This window comes from Molothrus ater, chromosome 18 (genome assembly GCF_012460135.2).
Source record: "Molothrus ater isolate BHLD 08-10-18 breed brown headed cowbird chromosome 18, BPBGC_Mater_1.1, whole genome shotgun sequence".
In the NCBI taxonomy this organism is placed as follows: domain Eukaryota; kingdom Metazoa; phylum Chordata; class Aves; order Passeriformes; family Icteridae; genus Molothrus; species Molothrus ater.
This window is the reverse complement of record NC_050495.2, coordinates 3,946,656-3,969,726: the sequence shown is the minus strand read 5'-3', so window position 1 is coordinate 3,969,726 and position 23,071 is coordinate 3,946,656. Positions and strand designations below refer to the sequence as shown.

The following is a 23,071-nucleotide window of genomic DNA, read 5'->3' as shown; positions in this document are numbered from 1 at the left end:
CTCTGTGGGGATGGGAATCACTCCTCAACACCACCGAAGTCCCAGAATGTCCCCAAAACCAGGGACAAGGTGCTGGGAAGACACCAGATCCCACTCCCTGCCATCCACAGCTCCAAGGGGAGCTGCTGGTCCAGGACAGAGCCAGGGGAAGGAGTTAAATGGAAGCTCAGCAGATCTTCCTTGGGGGTCTCTGGAAGAGGCTTTGTCTCCCTACAAGTGGTTCCAGGGGGTTTTCCATGCACTGGGACAGGAAGGTGCAGGCAGCTCCCAAAGGCACTTGGGGTGGGACAGTGCCCCCAGCGTGGCCTTACTGCTCCTGTCCCACCAGGAATCCTGGGATCCTTCCTTCCTTCCCTAAAAATCCAGGAGGCTCCTCCACAGCTCCCACTTCCCCAGCACAAGGGCAGGAGGGCTCCCTGACACCAGCAGGGGTTACTGGTTTCACTGGGTTTAACATCCTGCAACTCCTTAATTAATACCTGAATTCTACCGGTTCAGTCTCATTTAACTGAGCACAAAGTCACCACAGAGTGTCCTCACAAACCACCCCCAGGTCACTGAGTCTCCTGAAGGACACAAGGAATTCCTATTCTGGGCACAGATCACGGAAAAGAAACTTTGTTTGATGTAAAAACAACTTTGCATAAATTCCTCCAAAATAGCCCATCCAGCCACACAGCGAAATCGGAATCAAAGCCACCAATTATCACAAAAAAAGCACCTTCATCTCATAGAACTGCTCACCCCAGGAAGCTCAGTCTGAGTTTGAAATGTATCAGGACTAATTTGATCATGCACTTGGTTCTATTCACGCTGGTGATCCACTGTTTTCCAACAATCCACATTGTTCCCATCAGTATTTTACATTTCATGGCATGGATTTATCCATGGCATTGCTCTCCCACCACCCACCCCCCACCCAGTGCCCCCCCAAAAAACCCCACAACTGCTCAAATAAGGAAAAAAAAAAAATAAACCCCACTAACAGCCATACTGTGAAACCAAAATACTATTTAAAAAAACAAATGGATGACAGTCCAACAGTTTGCAGGATTCAAAACTGACTCTACAAAGTAATTGTCTACCTTGTAGAAAGGATTTCCTTTTATTTGGAAAATGAGCAATTGGAAATTGGAGAGAAGAGATAAAAACAATCTTTAGATGCTCTGAAGTTTTGCCTACTGAAGGATTAAAACCGTAAATAAAAAGGTACCAAGCCCTCAGAGTTCACTGCTCACGTGAAGCTTCTTCCATCTCTTTCTTGACCTTTTTAAAAACCATTTTCATGTCTGGGAAAGGAAAAAAAAAATGAAGAATTATTGAGGGAAAAAACCCAGCAGTTGTTTCTTATTCAGGCATTGTACAGAGTGCTCAGTTTGGACTCAATAAAGCTTAAACTCAACCCAAAGTCTCAGCCCTGGCTTGGAAACTTGTGTGGGTGCTTTGGCAGGAAAAGGTGAGATTGTGTATAAAGGTCATTAAAATTAAATTTAAGTTAGCTTTTGGAACTCAGGCACCCTGTGGGGATCAATTCCAAGCATTCTGGGCATTTCTGGGGGCATTTTCTCCCAAGCCAGGCTGGACACAGCCCCTCCTGTGGCCATACACACCTGCCTTGGCCTGGAAGGCTCTGAACATCTTCTCATCTGAAACTCTTCTGCTGCTGCATCAGCCCCACATTTTCATATACTCTAGCACTATCTTCTCTCATTCTGAAATGAAATCAGGATTTAGAGTCCCACCAAAAAAAAAAAAAATCCTATAATACACACACAAAAAAAAAATCCTATAATACACACCCCATAATTCAGGCACAATTAATTTCACTTGATTTATTTTCAGAGGAAAGCCCAGCACAACAGGGCAGGTTCTGGGGTAACTCAGACTTGTCTGAGGTCTCTGAAGATGAGACAGAGGAGCTCAAGAACTGAGGGCAGGACTGGACTTACTCTGGACACGTTGGGGTTGGGGTGCAGGGGGGGAGAGGGCTCTGATCCCCGCCCGTCTGGTCCGATAAGGAATATTTAATGTTTGTGTACTCGTGACCTTTCCTCTTGCTCTTCTGTGAAGCAAAACACACAACACAAAGCCAGGTTTGGGGTTAATCCCAGCAACCATTCATTGGGACAGAGCAGCAATTCCACAAGGAGATACCCATGGGCGTTTTTAGGTTTATCTGGGAGGAGAGAGCTCAGTCCTGCAGTGAACACATCACTGAGCACACCTGAAGCTGAAAATCCCCATTTTCCCCCATCCCACCATCTCCAGCAGGACACACCAACCCTCTGAATGTACTCAACCCTCATCTCCTTGGCAGAAAACTCCCCATTTCATTCTTGAGCAGCCAGTGGGCTTCCCACTGACCTCATTTCCAGCTCAGAGCTGGGGCCAACAGAGCAACACCACTGTTTGCAGGAGCTCTAATAAAATAATATCTGAGCCCATTAGGTTTGATATAAAAAGCAGCCAAGCTGTTATTTGGATTCTGCACATATGCTCCAGGCTGCAGCCAATCGTGCTGGCACCCAGCTCCAGATCCTGCCAGGGAACCACGCTGGGAGAGAAACGGGAGATGGATTTTTCCTTTTCCCAAGCATCCACAATGCCTGCAAACACTGAAACCTACAAGGCAGAAATTGAAGTTTTGCAGAGAATTTGAGGCTTGGGGAGGGGTTTGTGGGTTTATTTGGGGTTTTTTTAATGCTGCAACAAGTCCTGAGGGCTGACCCAATCTCACAGCAGAGGCTGGCAGAGCCTCCGGGGAGTTCTGGCTCCTGAATTCCCATTAAGAACATTCCTGGGATTGAAGCTTTTCCAGGATGGTCTCCTGAAACTCCCTCAGCTCATTCTGCTGATTCTTAAACCCCTCTTAGCCAGGATTTATGACAAAGCTGTCCTGAGCAGTTTGTGGGAACACAGCTTGGGAAAGGTTTTGTTGAGCAAACCTGGATTTGCTTCATTGAACAAAGTCTGGGAGATAGAGATGGATTGGTGGACACATGGAAGGCAGGATTTGTGGGATGGATGCATTGGTGGACACATGGAAGGCAGGATTTGTGGGATGGATGGATGGATGGATGGATGGATGGATGGATGGATGGATGGATGGATGGATGGATGGATGGATGGATGGATGGATGGATGGATGGATGGATGGATGGCAGGATTTGTGGGATGGATGGACTGGTGGACACAGGGAATGCAGGATTTGTGGGATGGATGCGTTGGTGGACACATGGAATGCAGGATTTGTGGGATGGATGGATGGATGGATGGATGGATGGATGGATGGATGGATGGATGGATGGATTGGTGGACACATGGAATGCAGGATTTGTGGGATGGATGCGTTGGTGGACACATGGAATGCAGGATTTGTGGGATGGAGGGATGGATTGGTGGACACATGGAAGGCAGGATTTGTGGGATGGAGGGATTGATGGACACATGGAAGGCAGGATTTGTGGGATGGATGCGTTGGTGGACACATGGAATGCAGGATTTGTGGGATGGAGGGATTGGTGGACACATGGAATGCAGGATTTGTGGGATGGAAGGATTGGTGGACACATGGAAGGCAGGATTTGTGGGATGGATGGATGGATTGGTAGACACATGGAAGGCAGGATTTGTGGGATGGAGGGATTGGTGGACACATGGAAGGCAGGATTTGTGGGATGGATGGATGGATTGGTAGACACATGGAAGGCAGGATTTGTGGGATGGAGGGATTGGTGGACACATGGAAGGCAGGATTTGTGGGATGGATGGACTGGTGGACACATGGAAGGCAGGATTTGTGGGATGGATGAACTGGTGGACACATGGAAGGCAGGATTTATGGGATGGAGGGATTGGTGGACACATGGAAGGCAGGATTTGTGGGATGGATGGATGGATTGGTAGACACATGGAAGGCAGGATTTGTGGGATGGAGGGATTGGTGGACACATGGAAGGCAGGATTTGTGGGATGGATGGACTGGTGGACACATGGAAGGCAGGATTTGTGGGATGGATGAACTGGTGGACACATGGAAGGCAGGATTTATGGGATGGAGGGATTGGTGGACACATGGAAGGCAGGATTTGTGGGATGGATGGACTGGTGGACACATGGAAGGCAGGATTTGTGGGATGGACCACAAGGCCATTTTGTAGGAACCGGCTGATAGAGAGGGACTAACTCACTAAGTGTTGGAAAGTCCCCAGCAGGGAAAAAGATACTAAAAGAGTAAAAATATGGACTAATTAGCACAGAAAGCAAAAGGTACAAATCCCAACTGCTCTGAGGTCAGGGCAGGGAGCAGCAGGGACAAGGAGAAAACATCAGCTCTTTATCACAAAACCAGGAAACTGCTGTAACCCCCCCCAGAACTGGAGAGCAAGGAATTCCCTGAACAGGAAGGGGCAGGGGAAGGTCTCTGTGGCTGTCACCACTTATTCCCAAACATTTCTGATCCCACCACACTCCTGGAAGTGCTTTTTGTTGGACCACCACACTCACCCCTTCATTTTCCACTCCAATAAACTGATTTCCTACCCATAAACTCCCAAAATTGGAACTGGAGTGATCAGCATTTGATTTTCCCCTTTGAGGAATGCAGGGAACAAGCTCTGAAATCTCTTTAAAACACATAGAGCACGAGGTTCTGCTTTAATTAACAGACCCTTATCTTTTATTCTTCCTCCACAGGAAATTTGATAACAGGAAGGAAATTTGAGATCTGGGGGCAGGGCTGGGGACAGGGAGGGTAGGAGAGAATTCCACTTAAATTAAGGAGAGAATTCCACCTCATATTTTAAAGAGAAAATTCCACTCAGTAATTTAAGGACAGGATTGCACTCAGTAATGTAAGGAGAGGATTCCACCTGATAATTTAGGGAGTGGATTCCAATTGATTTAAGGAGAGGATTCCACTTAATTTAAGGATAGGATTCCACACAATATTTTAAGAAGATTTCACCTGATAATTTAAGGAGAGGATTCCACTTGATAATGTAAGAAGAGGATTCCACCTGATATCTTAAGGAGAGGATTCCACTTTATTTAAGGAGAGGATCCCATCCAATAATGTAAGGAGAGGATACCACCAAATTTAAGGAGAGGATTCCACTGATATTTTAAGGAAAGGATTCCACTTGATAATTTAAGGAGAAGATTCCACATGATATTTTAAGGAGAAGATTCCACTTGATAATTTAAGGAGAAGATTCCACTTGATAAGTTAAGGAGAAGATTCCACTTAATATAAGGAGAAGATTCCACACAATGTTTTACGATGATTTCACCTGATAATTTAAGGACAGGATTCCACTTAATAATTTAAGGAGAGGATCCCATCCGATAACGAAAGGAGAGGATACCACCAAATTTAAGGAGAGGATTCCACTTGGTATTTTAAGGAGAGGATTCCCCCTAACAATTAATTCTTAAGCACAATGAACTGAAATACAGGAGACAGCTCACACCTTCAGACCCAGCCTTCCCACAACACAACCCCCTCAAAAATCCCCAGCACTGCTGCTCCCTGCTGGGATCCTGCCACGTTCCTGTTGGATCTTTGGGGTGGACCCACCTGCTCCTCCTCGATCCTGCGCTGGAGGGTCTCGATGTAGTGCTGCACTGCCATGTAAATGAACCTGTACTGGGCCTCTGTCTGCACCATCCCTGAGCGCTGGGACCTCACCATCTGGATGGTCTTGGGGACATCGATGTCACAGTCCACCCCTGGGCACATCCACGGCATTGGGGAGAGCAGGGAAAGAACCACGGTGAGGGTGGAGCTCACCTGAATCCTCCGTCAGCGTTCCTGGGGTGGATCCGTGAGCAGGCAGGGAAATCAAAGGGTTAAAGGCAGGGAAATCAAAGGGTTAAAGGTACCTTTCTCTCGGATGATGTCAATGAGGATGTCAATGACAATGAAAGTTCCTGTTCGACCAATCCCAGCACTGGAAGAAAGGGGGGGGGGAAAAAAAGGGAATTTTATTGTTTTGCTCTTTCTGAATGCACAGCAAAACCCCAGGTAAAAGAATTCTGGCATTAGGAGACAGGAGGCTCCCAAATTACAGCCAGAGGCTTCCAAATTACAGCCACAGTCAAACCAGAGACCCCAGGGAAGGCAAAGAAATCAGCACTTCTGTCCCTCAGTGTTTATAAACACCCCTGAATCAGAAAAAACTGTAAGGTCAGATCTAATATTTCCCTGCCTAGAAATGATATCATTTACAAGCTGGGAACACCCAAAAAGGACAGAGCTCTCACAGGTGGGTTGGGATGCCAGAATTCCCATGATCCTGCACTTCTTGAAATGCTCCAGCCAGGCTCTGGTCCCACCTTCTCATCCAACAGCACAAATTTTCATTTATCCAAAGGTTCACAGCCTGAAATCCCTTCCCAAGGGGACCCCGTGCCACCCACCCAGGATGTGACATTGTACAGACAGAAAATGGGGAATTCTGGGCAACTCCCAGGGAAAGTTGTTCTTTTGAAAGGTCTCAGTTCCCTGGGCCAAAAGGAGGAGTGGCAGGGGCCTCACCTGCAGTGGACCACGACAGGTCCAGCGTCAGGGATGCTCTCCTGCTTGTGGTGCACCTCCTCCAGGAAGTCCAGGACGCCTCCAGGGGTCGCTGGGGACGCCGTGGTCGGGCCAGGTGCGGAAGTGGTACTGCCACACTGTCCTCTCCGTGTTCCCCTGCAGCACAGGGACACAAACCCTGCTGCTCAAAACCCACAAAAAATGGGGCACAGCTGAGTCCTCCCCCAGATCCAACCTGAGCACAGCGCCCCGCAAATCCCAAAGGAGGGAACAAGGCAGGGTCCTTCCTGGCCTGGCGCATCAGTCATTAAATCCCCCAAATTAAAATATCCCAGAGGCCAGGGAGCAAGACAAGATTCCTGTACTCCAAAGGGAAGTGGAGATTTTTGGGATACACCATTGCAGGGAAAATTCCTCTTTCAGAGCTTTAAATCCTGCCAGGGCAGTTCCCAGCTAAGAAGCAGCATCTCTGTGTTCACTCTTATAATAATAAAATCCCATAATTCTGCTTTTTTAGGGAGGTCTTGATGAGCCAAAATCAATGCCAAGACTTCTGCTGCAGGAGCAGGGAATTTTTCCCTTCAAGCACCCAGAATTCCTGCTTGGCCACATCTCCCATCCCAGTGCCTCCTTCCCTAAGTTTGACATACAGAGATTCACATCCAGCAGCTGAAATTTCAGCAGGCAAACCTTAAGAAAGGGAGGCTTGATGTGACAAGAATCCATCCCCAATTCCCCTGCTTTGCTTCTCCTCCCTGATCCAAACTGTTCCTTAACAGGAATTGCCATTTCCACACAGTTTTCCCACCTTTTTTATCCCTTCCCTTAAACGAATTTTCCACAACCTAGACCCACACACAACTTTTCCTTTCAGTGCAACCATTTCCATGAGGGAGCAAATGCCAGGCTGGATTGAAGTGTCCTCAGTTAAAGCATTTTCCCTCCTCCCTGATTCCCTGCAAGCTCTGCAGCAGTTCCTCTCCTGCCAAAAGCTGCTTAGGTAGGAAAATCTTCAATTATCCCAAGGGCAAAGAGAGAGATGGATGGAACTGAACATGGAGCTTCAAAGAAAGGCAGGGCTCCATTTATTCACCTCTGAGTGCTTTTATTGATTCCAGAGAAATGGGCTAATCCTGACATTTTTTTCCTTTGGTGATCCACAAGCTGAGCTAAAAGGACAGAGCTGTTCTTGTACTCACCTGGCCAACTTTGGAAAGTTTCAGCTCTCTCAGGGTGTAGTCGTGGGCTGCACTCTCCTTCACGTTCCGGACACGCATCACTCCGTACTCCTTCAGGGAATATTCATCTGGCCAGTACTTCACACACTTACTCTGCAAGATTTCAAATTATAAAAAAAAAAAAAACCAACAAAAAATAACAAAAAGGAATAATCAGGCAGAAAAAAAAAAAAAAAAAGCTGCTTTGCAAACTGATTAATTCAACCCTGAAGCTTTTGTTTCAGAGTCCACAGAGGACAATCAGCTGATGAGGTGAAGATCATTTTAATGGGAAGTTTCTCCTCTCCATAACAGCCACCTGATAATTGCAGACAGGTACAGGTCACCTCTCCTCTTAGCACATTTTTGGGATATTTTTTGCCTGGGTATTTTCAAAAGCTGGAGATTAAAATCATGCTTTTTGTACCCCCAGTCACAGGACTGAAAATCCAAAATTCCACCAGAATTCAGCCCCACAGCCCAAACCCTACAGGCTGCAAAAGAAGAAAGGTCAAAGGTATAAATCATTCCCAGTGAAAATACAACTTGGATATTTGCTTTTCCATGGCTTGCAGAGGGAAGGGCTGACACAGCTCTGGGTCCATCACCAAAGAGGGCTCAGGCTCCTGCAATGGGAGCAGTTCATGGGTCTGTAGGTTCTGAAATGCAGTTTTTGGTGTGCTGCTGCTCCATCAAGATTATCTCTGCCCAGGGATAAATTCCATCCCCTGAGGAATGGATTCACCTGTCAGCACTTGGATTTGGCTCCTGTGACAGGTCAGGAAAGAGCAGCTCCTGGGAATGCAGCATCAAAGCAGAAATTACTGCAGGAGCAGCTTCTAGCAAGAGCAAACACAGACCAAACACCAAGTCCTACAAAGCAAGAGGGTCTATTTGCAGTTATTCTGAATATTCAGGAAAAAAACATGGCCCAGGGAAGCTCCTTCTGCCAGCCCAAGGCAGAGGAAGATGGCTGCACACATGCCCACGTAGGCAACAAGATGCTTTCCTGCTATTTTTGCCCTTCTTTCCCTGTCACAAGGGGAGAAACTGAAGCAAATACTCTGAAACTGAAGCAAATACTCTGAAACTGAAGCAAATACGCTGATTCTTGGGGGGTGCCAGCAGAAATAACTTTGCAGTTTTCAATGCAGAGCTCTGAGCAGTTGGTAGAGCAAGTCTGAACAGCAACACGATGTTAAAATAAGCTTTACTCTGCAGGGCTGGGTTGCTGAACTGCCTCCAAAAGCCCAAAACTCCTTTAATTTCTAAGGATTTGCTGCTTCTGCACTTTAAAGCACATCCAGGACTTGATGCAGGGCTGGGATGTTCCACAGTTCCTCCTTCCTCAGGCTATGGAGGCAGCTCTGCTGCAAAGGTTCCCTCTTCCTGCAAACAGCTTGGCCTGAGATAAAAAAGCTTTGATTTGATACCAGGACTGGTATTTGCAATTCTGTAAGAAGTGAAATAGGCATCACAGAACAATCAAGGGTACAGAAAGAAGAAGCAATGCAGCACTGATGAATTGAAGCGTTTTCTGCAGCAAAAGGGCTGAGCAAACTTTGGGGGAAAAAAAAAAATGGAGAAGCTGCAGAGGAGCAGAGGCCATTCAGGAGGTTCTTAAAAAATAATAAATAACTTGAAAGAAGAAAGGTGTATTCAAGTCAGCTCCATAATTTATTTCTCCTCTTCCAAAACAAAGATTATCACTGGGAAGGGGGAGCTTCTCCCTCTGTCAGTGGATTCAAAGGAAGGAAACACAAATCCTGTCCCTTTATCAGGGTGATGAAGTGGCAGAACTTTACAAAGACTTAAAAAAAAAAATACACAAGACAAAGTCTAATGGCTGCAACAAACAGCACCAGTGGCAGCTTTGACACCTCAGTTAGGGAGAGAATCCTGTAAAATTTTCTGTTATTTGTCTTCAGTCCACACACACAGAGCTCCTGGGGGTGAGGACCCCCTGCAATCATCACTCACCTACAGAAAAACACTTCAGTTTTTAATTTGATTTTTTTTTCCACAAACGATGCTCCCCTAAAAAGGCAACAGCTTTCTATTCAGAAACAGATAATGGGAATATGGAAAAAAGGTAAAAACGTGGACAATAGTGTGTGGAAGAAGCAGGGAAACTTAAAAAGAACAGGAGAGAGAATAGAAAGTGTTTATCAAACAGAAAAAAGATCAGAAGGAACAAATTCCAAAGATAAATCCTTACAAACCCCAGGAAGTGTGTGTGGCACAGCTGCCAGGATAGCAATGTCAACTATTCCTATTCTTTCCTGCCTTGTGTCATTAGAAACCAGAAACAAATTAAAATATCCCCAGGTTTGCCAGAGGCCAGGGAGCAAGACAAGATTCCTGTACTCCAAAGGGAAGTGGAGATTTTTGGGATACACCATTGCAGGGAAAATTCCTCTTTCAGAGCATTGAATCCTGCCAGGGCAGTTCCCAGCTAAGCAGCAACATCTCTATGTTCAGTTTTCTAATAATAAAATCCCACAATTCTGCTTTTTTAGGGAGGTCCATCCAGGCTTGATGAGCTAAAATCAATGCCAAGACTTCTGCTGCAGGAGCAGGGAATTTTTCCCTTCAAGCACCCAGAATTCCTGCTTGGCCACATCTCCCATCCCAGCGCCTCCTTCCCTAAGTCTGAAATACAGAGATTCACATCCAGCAGCTGAAATTTCAGCAGGCAAACCTTAAGAAAGGGAGGCTTGATGTGACAGGAATCCATCCTCAATTCCCACAGACACCAATAAAAAAAGGACACTCAGCACCTTCCAGAATTCCAAGGAATCCTGTGCCACAGCAGAGTCCAGACATAAATCAATTTATCCCTGTCAGATCAGCTCCTGCTTGTACTTAAATGTCAGGGCCTTTCCCAAAGCCAGCTGGAGTCTGGTTTTACCTTTCCTCTTTCCACTTCTTTCGTGGTCATGACAATAACTCTGGAATTCTCCTGGAACACCATCCTCCAGAAATCATTCACTGTGTTCTGCAGGCAGCCTTGGGTAGCTATGTAACTTTTTTTTGGCTTTGAGTTGTTGCACTTGGTTTCAAACTCAGGCTAGAGGGAAAAAAAAACCAACAAAGCAGTAATTGAATAAATGGTGTGTGACAAGATTCCCTTGGATTTAGGGAAGAGGAGGTGGGAATACACTCACCATAATAATATTAGCATTGATATAGTCTGAAACAGGTTCATTGGGATCCCCATCGTGGAGAACAACTCTGGTGTGATCAACTGCAAAAAACACACATGGATGTCAAGCACTTGCATTCCACAGATGTGACCACATAGCAGCTATTAATTAATTATCAATCTTAGTAAATAAGTCGTCAGAAAATTCCAAATTGCCTGTTTTGATTCCTTTAAACAAGTGGCTGTGACCAGCTGGACCAAAACATGTCCAAGTCCTGGGAATTCAGGAATACTCAAACACCAAGTCAGGGCAAAGCCTTGGGATTGGCATGTTGCAGTTCTGGCCCCCAAATTAATCCTCTTAAGTTTAAGTATTCCAGCCTGTTGATTTGAGGGATATGAGGCTTTTAAATGAAGATAAAAACCAATATTACAAATATCTACAAAGTGCAAATGTGTGAACCCGAATTGGAAATCACTGGATAATCCTAATAAGAGGGGAAATTATCACTAAAGAGAAGCCAAAGGCCAGTGGTACTTAATTGACCCTGTATTAATGAGGAAAATAAACCAGAGTAACATTAAATGGCAGCAAAGGGTCGATACTTACAGGGTAAAATGTTTTTGTATCTATTTTTGTTCTTGTTTTCCTGGCGCTGCCCTTCCTTACGGCTGTAGAGGAGTTTGCATTCCTGCTGCTGCAAGGTCTGAGGGGAGAGCACAGACAGGGGGGCTCAAAAAAAAGCAGGATGGACTGGCCCACGCTCACAGCAATCCCAGAGAAAAGGGAGGAGAGGGGCATTAAGTGATGAGTTATCCATAATTTATTTATCCATAAATTATCCCAGTGAAGGAACAAGCTGGAGTGGGGATTTCTGGAACACAATGTCCCAGGGACAGCAGCAATTCAATACTTGCACAGCCAGGCTGCTCATGGCAAATCTCCCCACTCCCAAAGCTCCCAGGAGCTGGAGGCACCAGGATCCCAATGCTTTGCTCCAAGTTTTCATCCCCAAAGCAGTTCTGGCCCCACTAAAAGGAACACTCAGGTTTTGGAAGCTGCTCCCCTCATCATTCCCACCCTCCAGACTCTTGCTGGTTTTTAACCTGGCACATTTGCTCACTCCTGTCCCAGTCTGATACTCCCTCACTCAATGACCTTGGATAATTAGGCTGATCCTAAAGGCAGGGAAAGCAAAAGAAATTTAAGAGATGCAAAGTTTCAAGCTTGTGACAAAGGGCAGGAAACAGCCCCCAAAGCATTGCCTGTGGAATTCCAGGCAAAAGGACTGAGAGCTAAACCTTCCCAGCAAGTTAAAGAATTGGAGCAATTAAATGTGTGTGGAAACCACATCTTCCTTCCTAGAGTTAATTATCATTGCTTGGAGCATCCCTGAGGAGAGATCCACGAGCAGCAGTGACTCCCAACAAGCCCATTCAGAGCTGGAACAACACAGCCATAAATCTGAACATCCTCCTCCACTTCACTGCAACATCCCAGCACTAAGCTCAGAAATAACCATTTTTCAGAAGGAAAAACACTACAAGGGCTGTCAACATTCCTGTCTGGTGCTTCCTGGGACAAGAGGCTCATTCCTGCCTGGAGACAAGTAATTTAAATTCACCATCTGGGCTGGCAGCTCCTGAACGGCACAGACAGGGATCCATGGGCAGCCTGGAGTGTGCTCCCCCCTCCTGCCACCATGGGGGACAGCTGGAGCTTCCCTGAGGGCAATGGAAAACAGGGCACTAAAACTGCCTGGAGAGGGCTTCATTCCCAAAAAAATGAGGGTGTTAGTGCTGACCTCAGGGACAGCAGCAAAGGGGAAAAAGAAGCGCAATGTCCCACAGGTAAAATCCTTCATTTATTTGCTTTTCCTGCTAGACTTTTCCTGCTGTAAGGAAAACACTGAGAAATCCACTCCAAGGAAAAATTTTTCAACGTGAACCAGAGGTCAGGAAAGAACTGTGAATTAACAGTTCAGTTGCATTTTGCCAAACCAACAATCCCTTCCCACACACACGACCTCTGCTGGCTTCCTTCCCTCTCCAGATGGAATTCTGGCCATTCTGACCATCCAGCAGCCCTGCATCAAGGACTGTCCCCCCTCTCTCTCTGGAAAGAGACAGGAGAAAGCTCAATCCTCATTTTCTCATTTCCCAATGCCATCACCTCACCGTCTGACACTCCCCTCACACACCTCTGTGCTAATTCCTTCACTTTTCATGGATTAATTTTCCTTCTCCTGGCAATAATCAGAGCACACTGGCCAGCACGTTTAGCTAATGGATATTTCTGATCAAAGAGGGTTTCTCCAAGGATGGTCACTTTGCAAATCCATCACTATTCAGGAAGTTTCTCACACCAGCCTCTCCGGAGCTCCCTCTGGAGCTCTTCCCAGTTTCCTGTTGCCATCTGCTGGTGGAATTCCAGACTCCACTGGTGGTTTTGTGTGTGAGGTATAAACCAGCCCAGTATATCCAGCATGGAGTGTTCCAGACCAGGCTGGATGGGGCTTGGAGCCACCTGGAATAGTGCAAAGTGTCCCTGGCCATGGCAGGGGTGGGGCAGGATGGGATTTAAGGTCCCTCACAACCCCAATCATTCCACTATCCCAGGCTGCTCCAAGTCCCAGCCAATCTGGCGTTTAACACTTCCAGGGATGGGGCACCCAGAGCTTCTCTGGGAAGAGTTTCTTCCAAATTCTGGAAGGATTTCTTCCCAATACCCCATCTAAACCTTTTCTAGTTTGAAGTCATCCCCCCTGTCCTGTCCCTACACACTCTTTCTGGAGAAAATTGGAATTTTGCCTACAGAGAGAAATGAAACACCAAAACAAACCAAAATTAAACCTCCAGAAGTCCAAGAAATGCATATAATTCATGTTGTTTCATCCCAGAGCTTTCTACCACTTCCCAATGGCTTTAAGATCCCCAAAAATGAGCATCAAAAAGCCACAAGGACAATGGATGGTCTGAGAAATGGAAGTGTCCCTAAAGAAATGGTTCCCAGCTTCCCAAACAGCAGAAGGAATTGGAAGGATTGTCCGGGTGGGACAAACACAGGAGGCTCCCTCATGGTGGGAAGGATATCCAGGAGGATATCCTGGATAAAAATCACTCTCAGAATCAAGGAAAAAAGGTAAATATTTCAAGCCACAAGAGTGGAGCTGGCAAAGCCCTGGAGATGGGAGCAAAACCAGGGATCTGAGGTGACAGAGAGGAGGAAACACCAAGAAGGCAGAACCCAGCGTGACTTTGGCAGGGTGAGAGTGAACACTGCAGGAAACACTGCAGGAAACATTCCTTGGAATGTAAGGAATCACCTCAAACTCTTCCCAGAAGCCCTGCTTGACTTTATCCGTGGTCTCTGCCAGTTTGCTGAGCTCCCTGACTCGGCTCTCGATCTCGGCAGCGTTGATCCGGGTGGTGTTCAGGGGCTGGGGACACACACAAACAGCACAGGGTCAGCCAAGAACAGCCAGGGAAAGACAACCCAAACACAAATCCCCTAAGATGAGGGTATTTTAATGGGAATTTTAGGATCCAGGCATTTTTTTGGATGTCAGTGTTTTGGGATTCGAGCAAAGGGCAGTGAGGAAGGGCACGGTGAACAGTTGCTTTTAAAGTGTCACAGTTTTTATTTAATTATTCATTTAATTATTTAATGCATTAAACTGTCTCATTTCTGGACATGCCCTGCAACTCTTACAGACCAGGATGGCACCAGGAGATCCTGCACATCAGAGACAACACTCTATCCCTTCACAGGCCTAACAAAAATGGTTCCCATTGAAATGACTTTTTCATCCATTTAACGAAGCTTAATGGATGAAAATTCCTCATTTTTTTTCCTCAGAAAAAAGTCTTGCAGAACATATGGAAAAGCTGCATTTCAACCATATATTCTGGAGGTGGCAAAGCTCAGGGGTGGCCTGTCCTTCTCACCTGTTTGAGCTGCAACACAGTGCCCAAAGTCTCCACCATGGGGTTCTTCTTGTAATGCTCCACCAGATCTGTCAGAGAGTCAAACTTCTCCCCTCCACCAACGTCATATTTGAGATCCTGAAAAGACAAATGTTCCTCAAAATAAATGCACTTCCCACAGCCACAGCACCTCGAGGCTGTGCCCTGCATCAGAAATAACCTCTAAAATTATGTGTAGAAGGCTCTGCTGAAATCCTTCTGCTAAAGGATAGAACTTTAATAAATAGAAACACAGACGCACTGCAGGACATCTCCTTTTCTGCCATCTCCTGAAAATTGGTTTATCTGCTTTTCTTAGAGAGCTGATTCCCTCTGAACCAGGGTTCAGGCAGCTCTGGAGCTACAGGATGAGAATCCAGGAATTAGGGATTTGAATTGATTTCCAAAATTAAGTGTATGATAGGGTTCTGAAAGGCTGGTACTGCCTGGCACCATCCCTATTTTAAGGAAGCAAATGCTAAATCATTTTCCTCAAAGGCATAAATGCTAACTGCAAATCAGAGAGGTTTTCTTGAAAAAATGAACATATTCTGGTAATTCAGCATTTACAGTCCTGGTGGGTCATTTCTACCTCCAAACTACTTCTGTTACTGCACTTTAGGTGTTTTTATACAATTTAGTTATTGCATTGCCTTTGGGTACAATAGAAGTAAAAGAGAATAAGAAAAATCCATGCTTTGTTTTTTTTTTATATCTATGATTATTTTTTAAATAGCAGCCCGTGGAGACAGATTAAATATCAAAACTGTAATTTAGTAATATTTCAGTGACGAACTACCTTAGATTTAGATTTCAGGGCATTCCTTGGAGTGAACACTCATTTTCACAGACTGTTGATCATCCATCAGGTGTAACTGCTTGAACTGACAGGAGAGAGCCATCTGTGGATAGATCTCCATTTATCCACTCACTCCTATTTTGACAGAATCCATCCAGGAGCCTGCAAAGGCTCCCTGAGCACAGCAAAGTGTGATTGGAGCCAGAAGGCCCTGACAGGAGCCAGTCAGACAAAAAATATTGGGGTTTTGATGCCATCAAAGGAGGCATTTTGATCAAAGGGGTGACCTGCAGCAAGCCCAGGGAAAAGGGGAGTGGACCCAGAGCTCCTGGGCCCATGGATTCCCTGTTGCTCCTACCTGGCAGTGGATCATGACGTGCGTCACTTTGGATTTGCCGTCGTTGCTCTCTCCTTTGTCATCCCCCGTCCTCACAGAAAGGACAAAGTCCCCAGGGTGGCTCTGGCTCTCCCTCACCAGGAAGCTGCCATGTTTTCCTTTCTCTGTCAGGAGTTTCTCAGCTTCTCTCCCAGAGAGATGCCCGTGAAACCACCTGGAAATGAAGTGACACAGAGGGAGACGCCCTGCTTAGCATTCCAGCTGAATCCATTTGTTCCAGGTGTTTATCATGAAATTGAATCCTTCTGTTCACTCAGCAACAGCCAGGTCTAGGGAAAGCCTCAGTTGGTAAAAAGCAATAAATAAAATAAGCTTTGGAAGGGTCCAGGTGCACATCAGTGAGGACAGAAACACTTCAAAGCACTTCCATGGAGCTTCCTACAAGCTTCCAGTGAAGCTTTGATTTGGATCCTTCACAACATTCCCAATAAACACCAGGTTACACCCCAACCTTCCCCTCAGTCAAGGCATTCATTCTCCTCTTATTTCCTTCATGAAACTTTCCTGATAAACTTGTGGAAACCTCATACTTTTGAGACCTCACCCTTCTACCCCATTAGGAACTGGAGAGGGTAATCCCAGTAATCCCAACTCTTCAGGAAATAGGGCCAAAACACCACCAATCCTCCCCACCTCTGTTAAGCCATTCTGAGGAGTGAGAGAACTTATTTGAATATTTTTCCTCTTTTTTTTTTCCACTTCTAGGAATAAACAGGTATCTGCTGGTTTAGTTCAGACCCCTGACATTTCCTCACATCCAGAGTCCCAAATTCTCCTTATTAACCACACTCCTCAAAACAGGAGTTTGAGGAATCTGAGGATTTGTGCAGCCTTCACTTTCTACCCACTGCTAGGAAAAGCACAAAAAGTTATGCCCAGAAATATCCCCGGGAATTCCTTGCAGCAGCAACAACATCAGGAGAACTTCTCCGATTAAACATTCTCCCAGTAAAAATAAAGGGAATTATGCCCTCTCTTTCAGTCCTGTCCCACCCAAGGAAGAATGCTGAAGGGAACAGGTTCTGAGGCTTAGATTGCTTCACCTTTAACCACATTTATTCATCTATTTTGCAAGAAACCTCCCTGAAACAAATCCAAAGCTGTGGCCACCCTTTTCCCAGAGGGAGGCTGAGTGTGAAGAGGGATAAACACAGCATTTATTAAGAAGCACAAGGACACTCCTCTGACCTTTCTGAGGTGGGATCAGCACAGTTGAGGGGATATTTCAGCTCGATGACGTCTCCATTCTTTTCCTTGAGCTGCCCATGGTGTTCCATGTAGTACTGCACCAGCTCAGCCAGCGTGGCAAACTTCTCTCCCCCATAGAGGTCATAGTAGTCACCTGTGTTCTGGATCTTGATGTGGGTCACAGCTCCAGTTCGTCTAAGATTTGAAAGACAGGACACAAAACCCCTTCCCAAGTCAGCTGATCCATCAATCAATCAATCAATCAATCAATCAATCAATCAATCACTTTTGTATTTGGTGCTGCCTGAGGTGGAGAAATCCATACTCACAATTCCAGCACGGAGCTACTACAGAAGAGCTGAGCTACTGCTCCTCTGCTTCAGCTTCTCTGCCCACCAGCCAGGGAGAGCAGGAGAACAGTTCTGTGCTGCTGGAACTGGCAGCACAAACTCTGCAACCTCAGGAGCCCCACCAGAAACCCCCCAGAGCCACACAAAATTGCACACATAAGCACAAAGTGGAGGGCGAAAGTTGAATATTCTGGAGATCCAGCAGAGCTGGTTTGCTCCTTTCTCCAGAATTCCCACCAGCTCCCAAGGTCTCTCCTTCAGGAAATATTTGCCTTTGCCTGCTGCCACAGTCTCTAATATTAAGGAAGAGCAGCTCCCAGCAGGAATCCCCTCCTGTGCCACAAGGCCTGTTATCTCACAAGTATCCAAGCAGCACAACTCTTATCACCAATCCCACTTTTCCCTTTTCCTTTATCTACTTCCTCTTGCTGTCTTTTCCCCATCCCTACCACGCAGTGTCAGGGGACAACTGTCACAGAAGGTCTATTTTGGAAGCTGAAAAAGCCACAGTTGCCCTTAAAAACTTGCTGACTTTTCCTGTGCAAGGAGAGTCTGGATTTCCTGCTGGATCACTAATTCCCAACACCTCTGCTCCTTCCAGTTGGTGATCAAATGGATTTGTAAAGGGCTAAAAGCAATGTTACTATCAACCTATTTCTGCCTCCCCTGAGCATTTTTGTCCTGCTGTAAAATCAGAATTCACTCCCCTCCAATCCAGAGCTGGGTAAAAGTATTTGAGAAGCTCTTCAGGGAAAATGGGAGAAAAAGAAGAGAGAAAAGTGAGCAACACTAAAATGTGACCAGGGCGTTCTTTCACCTCTTTCAAGGAGTTCATCCACAGCTCTTTCTCCACAGGACAGCAATAAATTAAGATCATCACCAAGCTGGGGCAAGACTGGGAAGATCCAAGCTCACCTAACAGAGAGTGTGAAGTCCCCTGGGTTACTTTTGCTGGGCCGTGCCAAGAAGCTGCCATCGACTCCTCTTGTTAACAGCAGGTTTTCTGCCTCCACCCCAGTGATATTTGGATGAAACCATCTACAAGAGGTTAAAAATAAAGAATGTTAATAAATAAACAGCAGGTTTTCAGAGTTTACTCACACAGAGCAATCCGACAGCTTGCAAAGTGAGTTTTGCACCTAAATTAATAAAGTTTCATTATTAGTTTCACATTGCAACTTTATATATTGCAACTTTTTGTAAGCCTAAGAATGACTTATTTGTAAGCCTAAGAATTACACTTATCCCCACTCTGACTGCCTGGATTAAAATGATATCAAAGGTACACAACATAAACACAGAGCAGAAGTGGTATTTCCTTACTCCAGCAAAACACAGCACACAAAGAAACCGAAAGACAAACAGGAAAAATACCTAAAAATAAAACAAAACATCCAAAGTGACACTTGACAACATTTCGAAGGTTAAAAACCGAACAAAACCTCATGGTTTAGGGCACAGCTGAGGGGGTCAGGAAGGAACTCCCTGCGTGGACACCCCACTGCTCTTCCTCCCAGGGACGTGGAGCCGGGGTCGGATCTGTCCTGTTTAAATACAACCCCAGAGGAATCTCCTATTGATCCTCACCACCCACAAACTGCTCTCAATGACTGTCCCAGAGCCCAGGCAGAGCTGGGGCTGGGCTGTGGCCAACAGCTCCGCGTCCCCACCTCTGGCATTGACTTTGGAGACTTATTTGGAGGCGCTCGGTGTCACCACTGCCTCTGCTCTTATCTGGAATTTACCCATTTTTATTGCAGCCCTGAAGGAGTTCTGCATGAAAGGGCTTGGGGAGGATTGTAGAAAGAAAATTCTAAGAATAAACCACTGGGTGTGAGCACCCCAGCCCCAGCTCTGTCACCTTTGCACTCGGCAATTAAAAATCGCCTTTAATTTTCAGAGTTAAATCCTCATTGTTGTGTGCTGAAAGAATCCAGCCTGCCCCTCTTTGTTCACCTCTGGGTTTTTCCAAAGTACAAAAAAATATATCCAAAAAACTCCACAGTCAGGCTCATCACAGAGAGAGGAGTGTAATATCCAGAAAAATGGAACAGCATTCCTGATCCTTCCTGATCCAGTCAGCATTTCAGGCTAAATTGCTAAATCAGCAAAATATGAGAGCACAGGTCTAAATTTAGGGTTATTATTTCAATTGTTGCAGCAATTCCTTCTCTACTGAAAAGCTGCCAATATTCCCACCAAAGTCTTCTCCAGACCATTCTCTTCAGAAATGTTCTGGAGTTTTAGGATTCTAGAAAATCCAAATCTCCAGAGAATCATTCAAGTGGGAATTAGGATCCATTTCAGAAGTAAATTGCCTGAATATTCTCATGAATCTTTTTTCCCCCTAGTTCATAATATTCTACTTGCACCATGAAAATCTAGTGAATAGTCCCCATCTTTCACTGAAGAACAACACAGGAAATATCAAATTTATGTACAGAACGTGGAAAAAACCATTCAAAAATACTTCCAAATTATCACAGCAAATGGGAATGAACTAATGAATAATGTTACATTTATCTAATTATTACTCAAAGGTCAAGGAAAGTTCTCACAAGAGAAACTGCACAAGCATCAGTACCTGGCATGAACTGAACATTAAATAGCACATTTCAGCCCACAACATGTTGCCTGGAGAAGGTGATCATATATTTATCACATTTCCACTCCCAAAATTTTACTTCCATTAGGAAAAAACAAAAACAAAAGGAAAAAAAAACCAAAAAACCCAAACCAAACAAAAAATGTGCAGTAGTAATCTGAAGAGTTTGCAAGCTTTTTAAATATGCAGAGGATTCAAGAGAAACCTTGATAAATTTTGGAGTTTACAGCAAAAAAATGTTTAAACGGACAGAGGAGAAATTAATGGGATTGCTTCTCCAGATTTATTATATTGGCATTCCATAAACTTCAACCAATGCAATATTTTCTGTATCCCACCCTAAACCTTTAGGAAGTAGCTGTGCATGAGCTGTTACAGCAAAGGAAAAATAATATTTTATGTATAGAGATAACTACAAATAACCTTTTATTTAACCAGCATTTAAAGGAGAGCTTAAACACACAATAGATGGTTCAAAAATCTTACAGATGGTCCAAAATCTCTCTCCCACATCCACACAAAGATGCCAAAAGCCAAGTGCAGCAAAGCCAGGCTACACCTGGGAGGGTTTCTTGCACTTTATGTAACTCTGGCTCTGCTGGCACCTCGTCCTCCTGCTCCCTCAGCTCTGTATTTTTGGCTTTGAGTAGGAAGCTGCATTTGTCAGGCACCCCAAATAGCAGAATGGGGGTGTCAGGGATCCCTGCCAGCGGTTCCGGCCGCCAGGAGGATCCTCCTTGAAGCGCTGCCATCCCTTGTGCTCCCAACCTTGGGGCTGCAGCCCTTCCAAACTGGGAGGGGACAGCCAGTGACACCCCCCGCTCTCCTCAGCCAGGACCTGCTCTCACACTTCCTTTTATAGGGATGGAATGCATTTTGGGCTTTTTTATCCTCTTTTCCCTGCCCATGTCTGTGGCAGCAGGTGCAGAGCTGCCCCGGCCAAGGGCAGTAAATACAATCCCAGAAGTCACCCAAACCCACGCCCTCGTCAGAGCGGCTCCTCACCATCCCTCCTGCAGCAATTCCCACTCAGGGGCTCGGGATACACCACTGCCAGCCCATAATTAGCTCACAGCAAGGTGGGAATGTTGGGAAGGAAGGAAGCAGTGAAAGAGCCCCTTATAAAAGGGGCTCAGAACCAAGGGGGTATCAGCAAAGCAAGGAAACTTCTGATGAAAAAGAAAAAAATCCATGATGGAAAATCCACAATTATCCCCTTTTTTGTTACCATGGTCCAGCAGGATCTGTGTTCCCTAAGCCACACACTGCCTGCACATTTCTCTCTTAGCAAACCAAAAGAAATAAATCAATACAATTTTCCATGCAGTGATTGGGGTTTTTAATCACCTTTGCAAGAGCAAAGGAGAGATGAAATCAGTTCTGTCTCAGCTGTCACAGCCACAGCACTGGGGATGTGCTGACGGGTACTTTAATTACTCCTATTTATAGGCTCATCAGTTGATATTTCCCAGCTTTTTTCAGTCTCCCTCAGAAGTTACAGTTTAGGGCTCCGAGCAGAGTAACAGGATTATTCTGGCAAGGAGGAAGTTCAGAGTGCTGCCAAAAGGTAACTTGTAACCTTGTTCCCAGTGTGAGCAGGGACATCCAGAGAGCACAACACAGACTAAAAAAACCTCCATACAGTTCAAAAAACTCCAAATCCTACTATAAATGGCCATGGATTGAAACCAATTCACCTAGATTCACCATCTTGAGGAGAAAAGAGAGGACAACTTACCCTTGGAGAAATTATAATTGAATAGGTATTACTTATAGAGGTGAATCAATTGAAATTGTGGCTGCCCCATCCCTGGAAGTGTCCAAGGTCAGGCTGGAGCTTGGAGCAATCTGGGATTGTGGAAGGTGTCCCATGGCAGGGGATGGAATGGGATGAGATTTATGGTCCCTTCCAACCCAAACCATTCTGGGAATCTCAGAATAGGTCGGTTAAAAAGGATAAATACATTTATGGCATTTTCTATGACAATAATTCCCCTAAATCCCAACATTTACCCAAACCTCTGAGCCCAAAAGGACACCGGGTACCAAATATCAAAATCCATTAAGACAGTGAGAAGCTACAACAAAGAAATGGTTTTGGCTGTTTGTCCTCGTGCTTTAGCAGTGCCACAAGGGTTTGAAATTAAGAGTGAACGCTGATAAGTGATTAAGAACTCAGGTGTGGGGAGCTCAGGAACACGGGTTTTGCAGCCGGGCCGTGTTATAGGGCCGGTAAATCAGCGCTGCTGGCCCTCGATGGAACACGAACCCTGGGCCCCGGTGCTGAGCAGGTCCCACTCACCAACAATCCACCCCTCGGCTCCAGCGCTCACTGGGGACATTCACGTGAATCCCCCCCAAACCGGGGGCACTGGGGCAGCTCCGGCCGCCGGCGGGGCTCGGAGAGACTCGAAGCCACCGGGAGGCTCCCCCGGGAACGGGCGGGGAGCGGGACCCGGGAGCGGGGACATCCCCTGGGAACGAGCGGGGTGGGGGCTGCGGGAGGGGAACATCCCCCGGGAACCGACGGGAGGGAGCTCCGGGAGCCGGGACACCCCCGCGGGAACGGGCGCGGTGGGCGCTGCCGGGGCGGCTCCCGGGGCTCCTGCCCGCCCGCAGGGAGCAGCCCCGTCCCCGCACCCCCAGAAGCCGCGGCCCCTGCTCGCCGCCCTCCCCGCCGGCGCGGCCGCCGCTCCTGCCTCACCTCCGCGATGTCATCTTCCCCCGTGGCCCCGGCGGGTCGCGGTGCGCCGGCCCCCCCGCGCCGCCCGCCGCTCACATGGGGGTCCCGGCGGGGCCGCGGCCTTCGGGCGCTGCGGGGAGCGCGAACAACGGCGGCCTCGGGCCCGCGAGCGCGGCGCGGCCC

General features: G+C 46.4%; 1 protein-coding gene across 1 annotated transcript; it reads right to left on the bottom strand.

Moving 5' to 3' along the window:
• Positions 1-1,077: 1,077 nt before the first annotated feature.
• PTPN11 (protein tyrosine phosphatase non-receptor type 11) lies at positions 1,078-23,053 on the bottom strand. The gene is given in 17 exon segments (XM_036393460.2): positions 1,078-1,289; positions 1,611-1,712; positions 1,950-2,062; positions 5,579-5,730; positions 5,884-5,951; positions 6,539-6,624; positions 6,626-6,694; positions 7,738-7,869; positions 10,667-10,825; positions 10,923-11,002; positions 11,511-11,607; positions 14,227-14,340; positions 14,849-14,965; positions 16,024-16,216; positions 17,251-17,445; positions 18,516-18,638; positions 22,910-23,053. Coding segments are annotated over 16 exon segments (1,782 nt in total). The 5' UTR covers positions 22,924-23,053; the 3' UTR covers positions 1,078-1,289; positions 1,611-1,642.
• Positions 23,054-23,071: the final 18 nt, after the last annotated feature.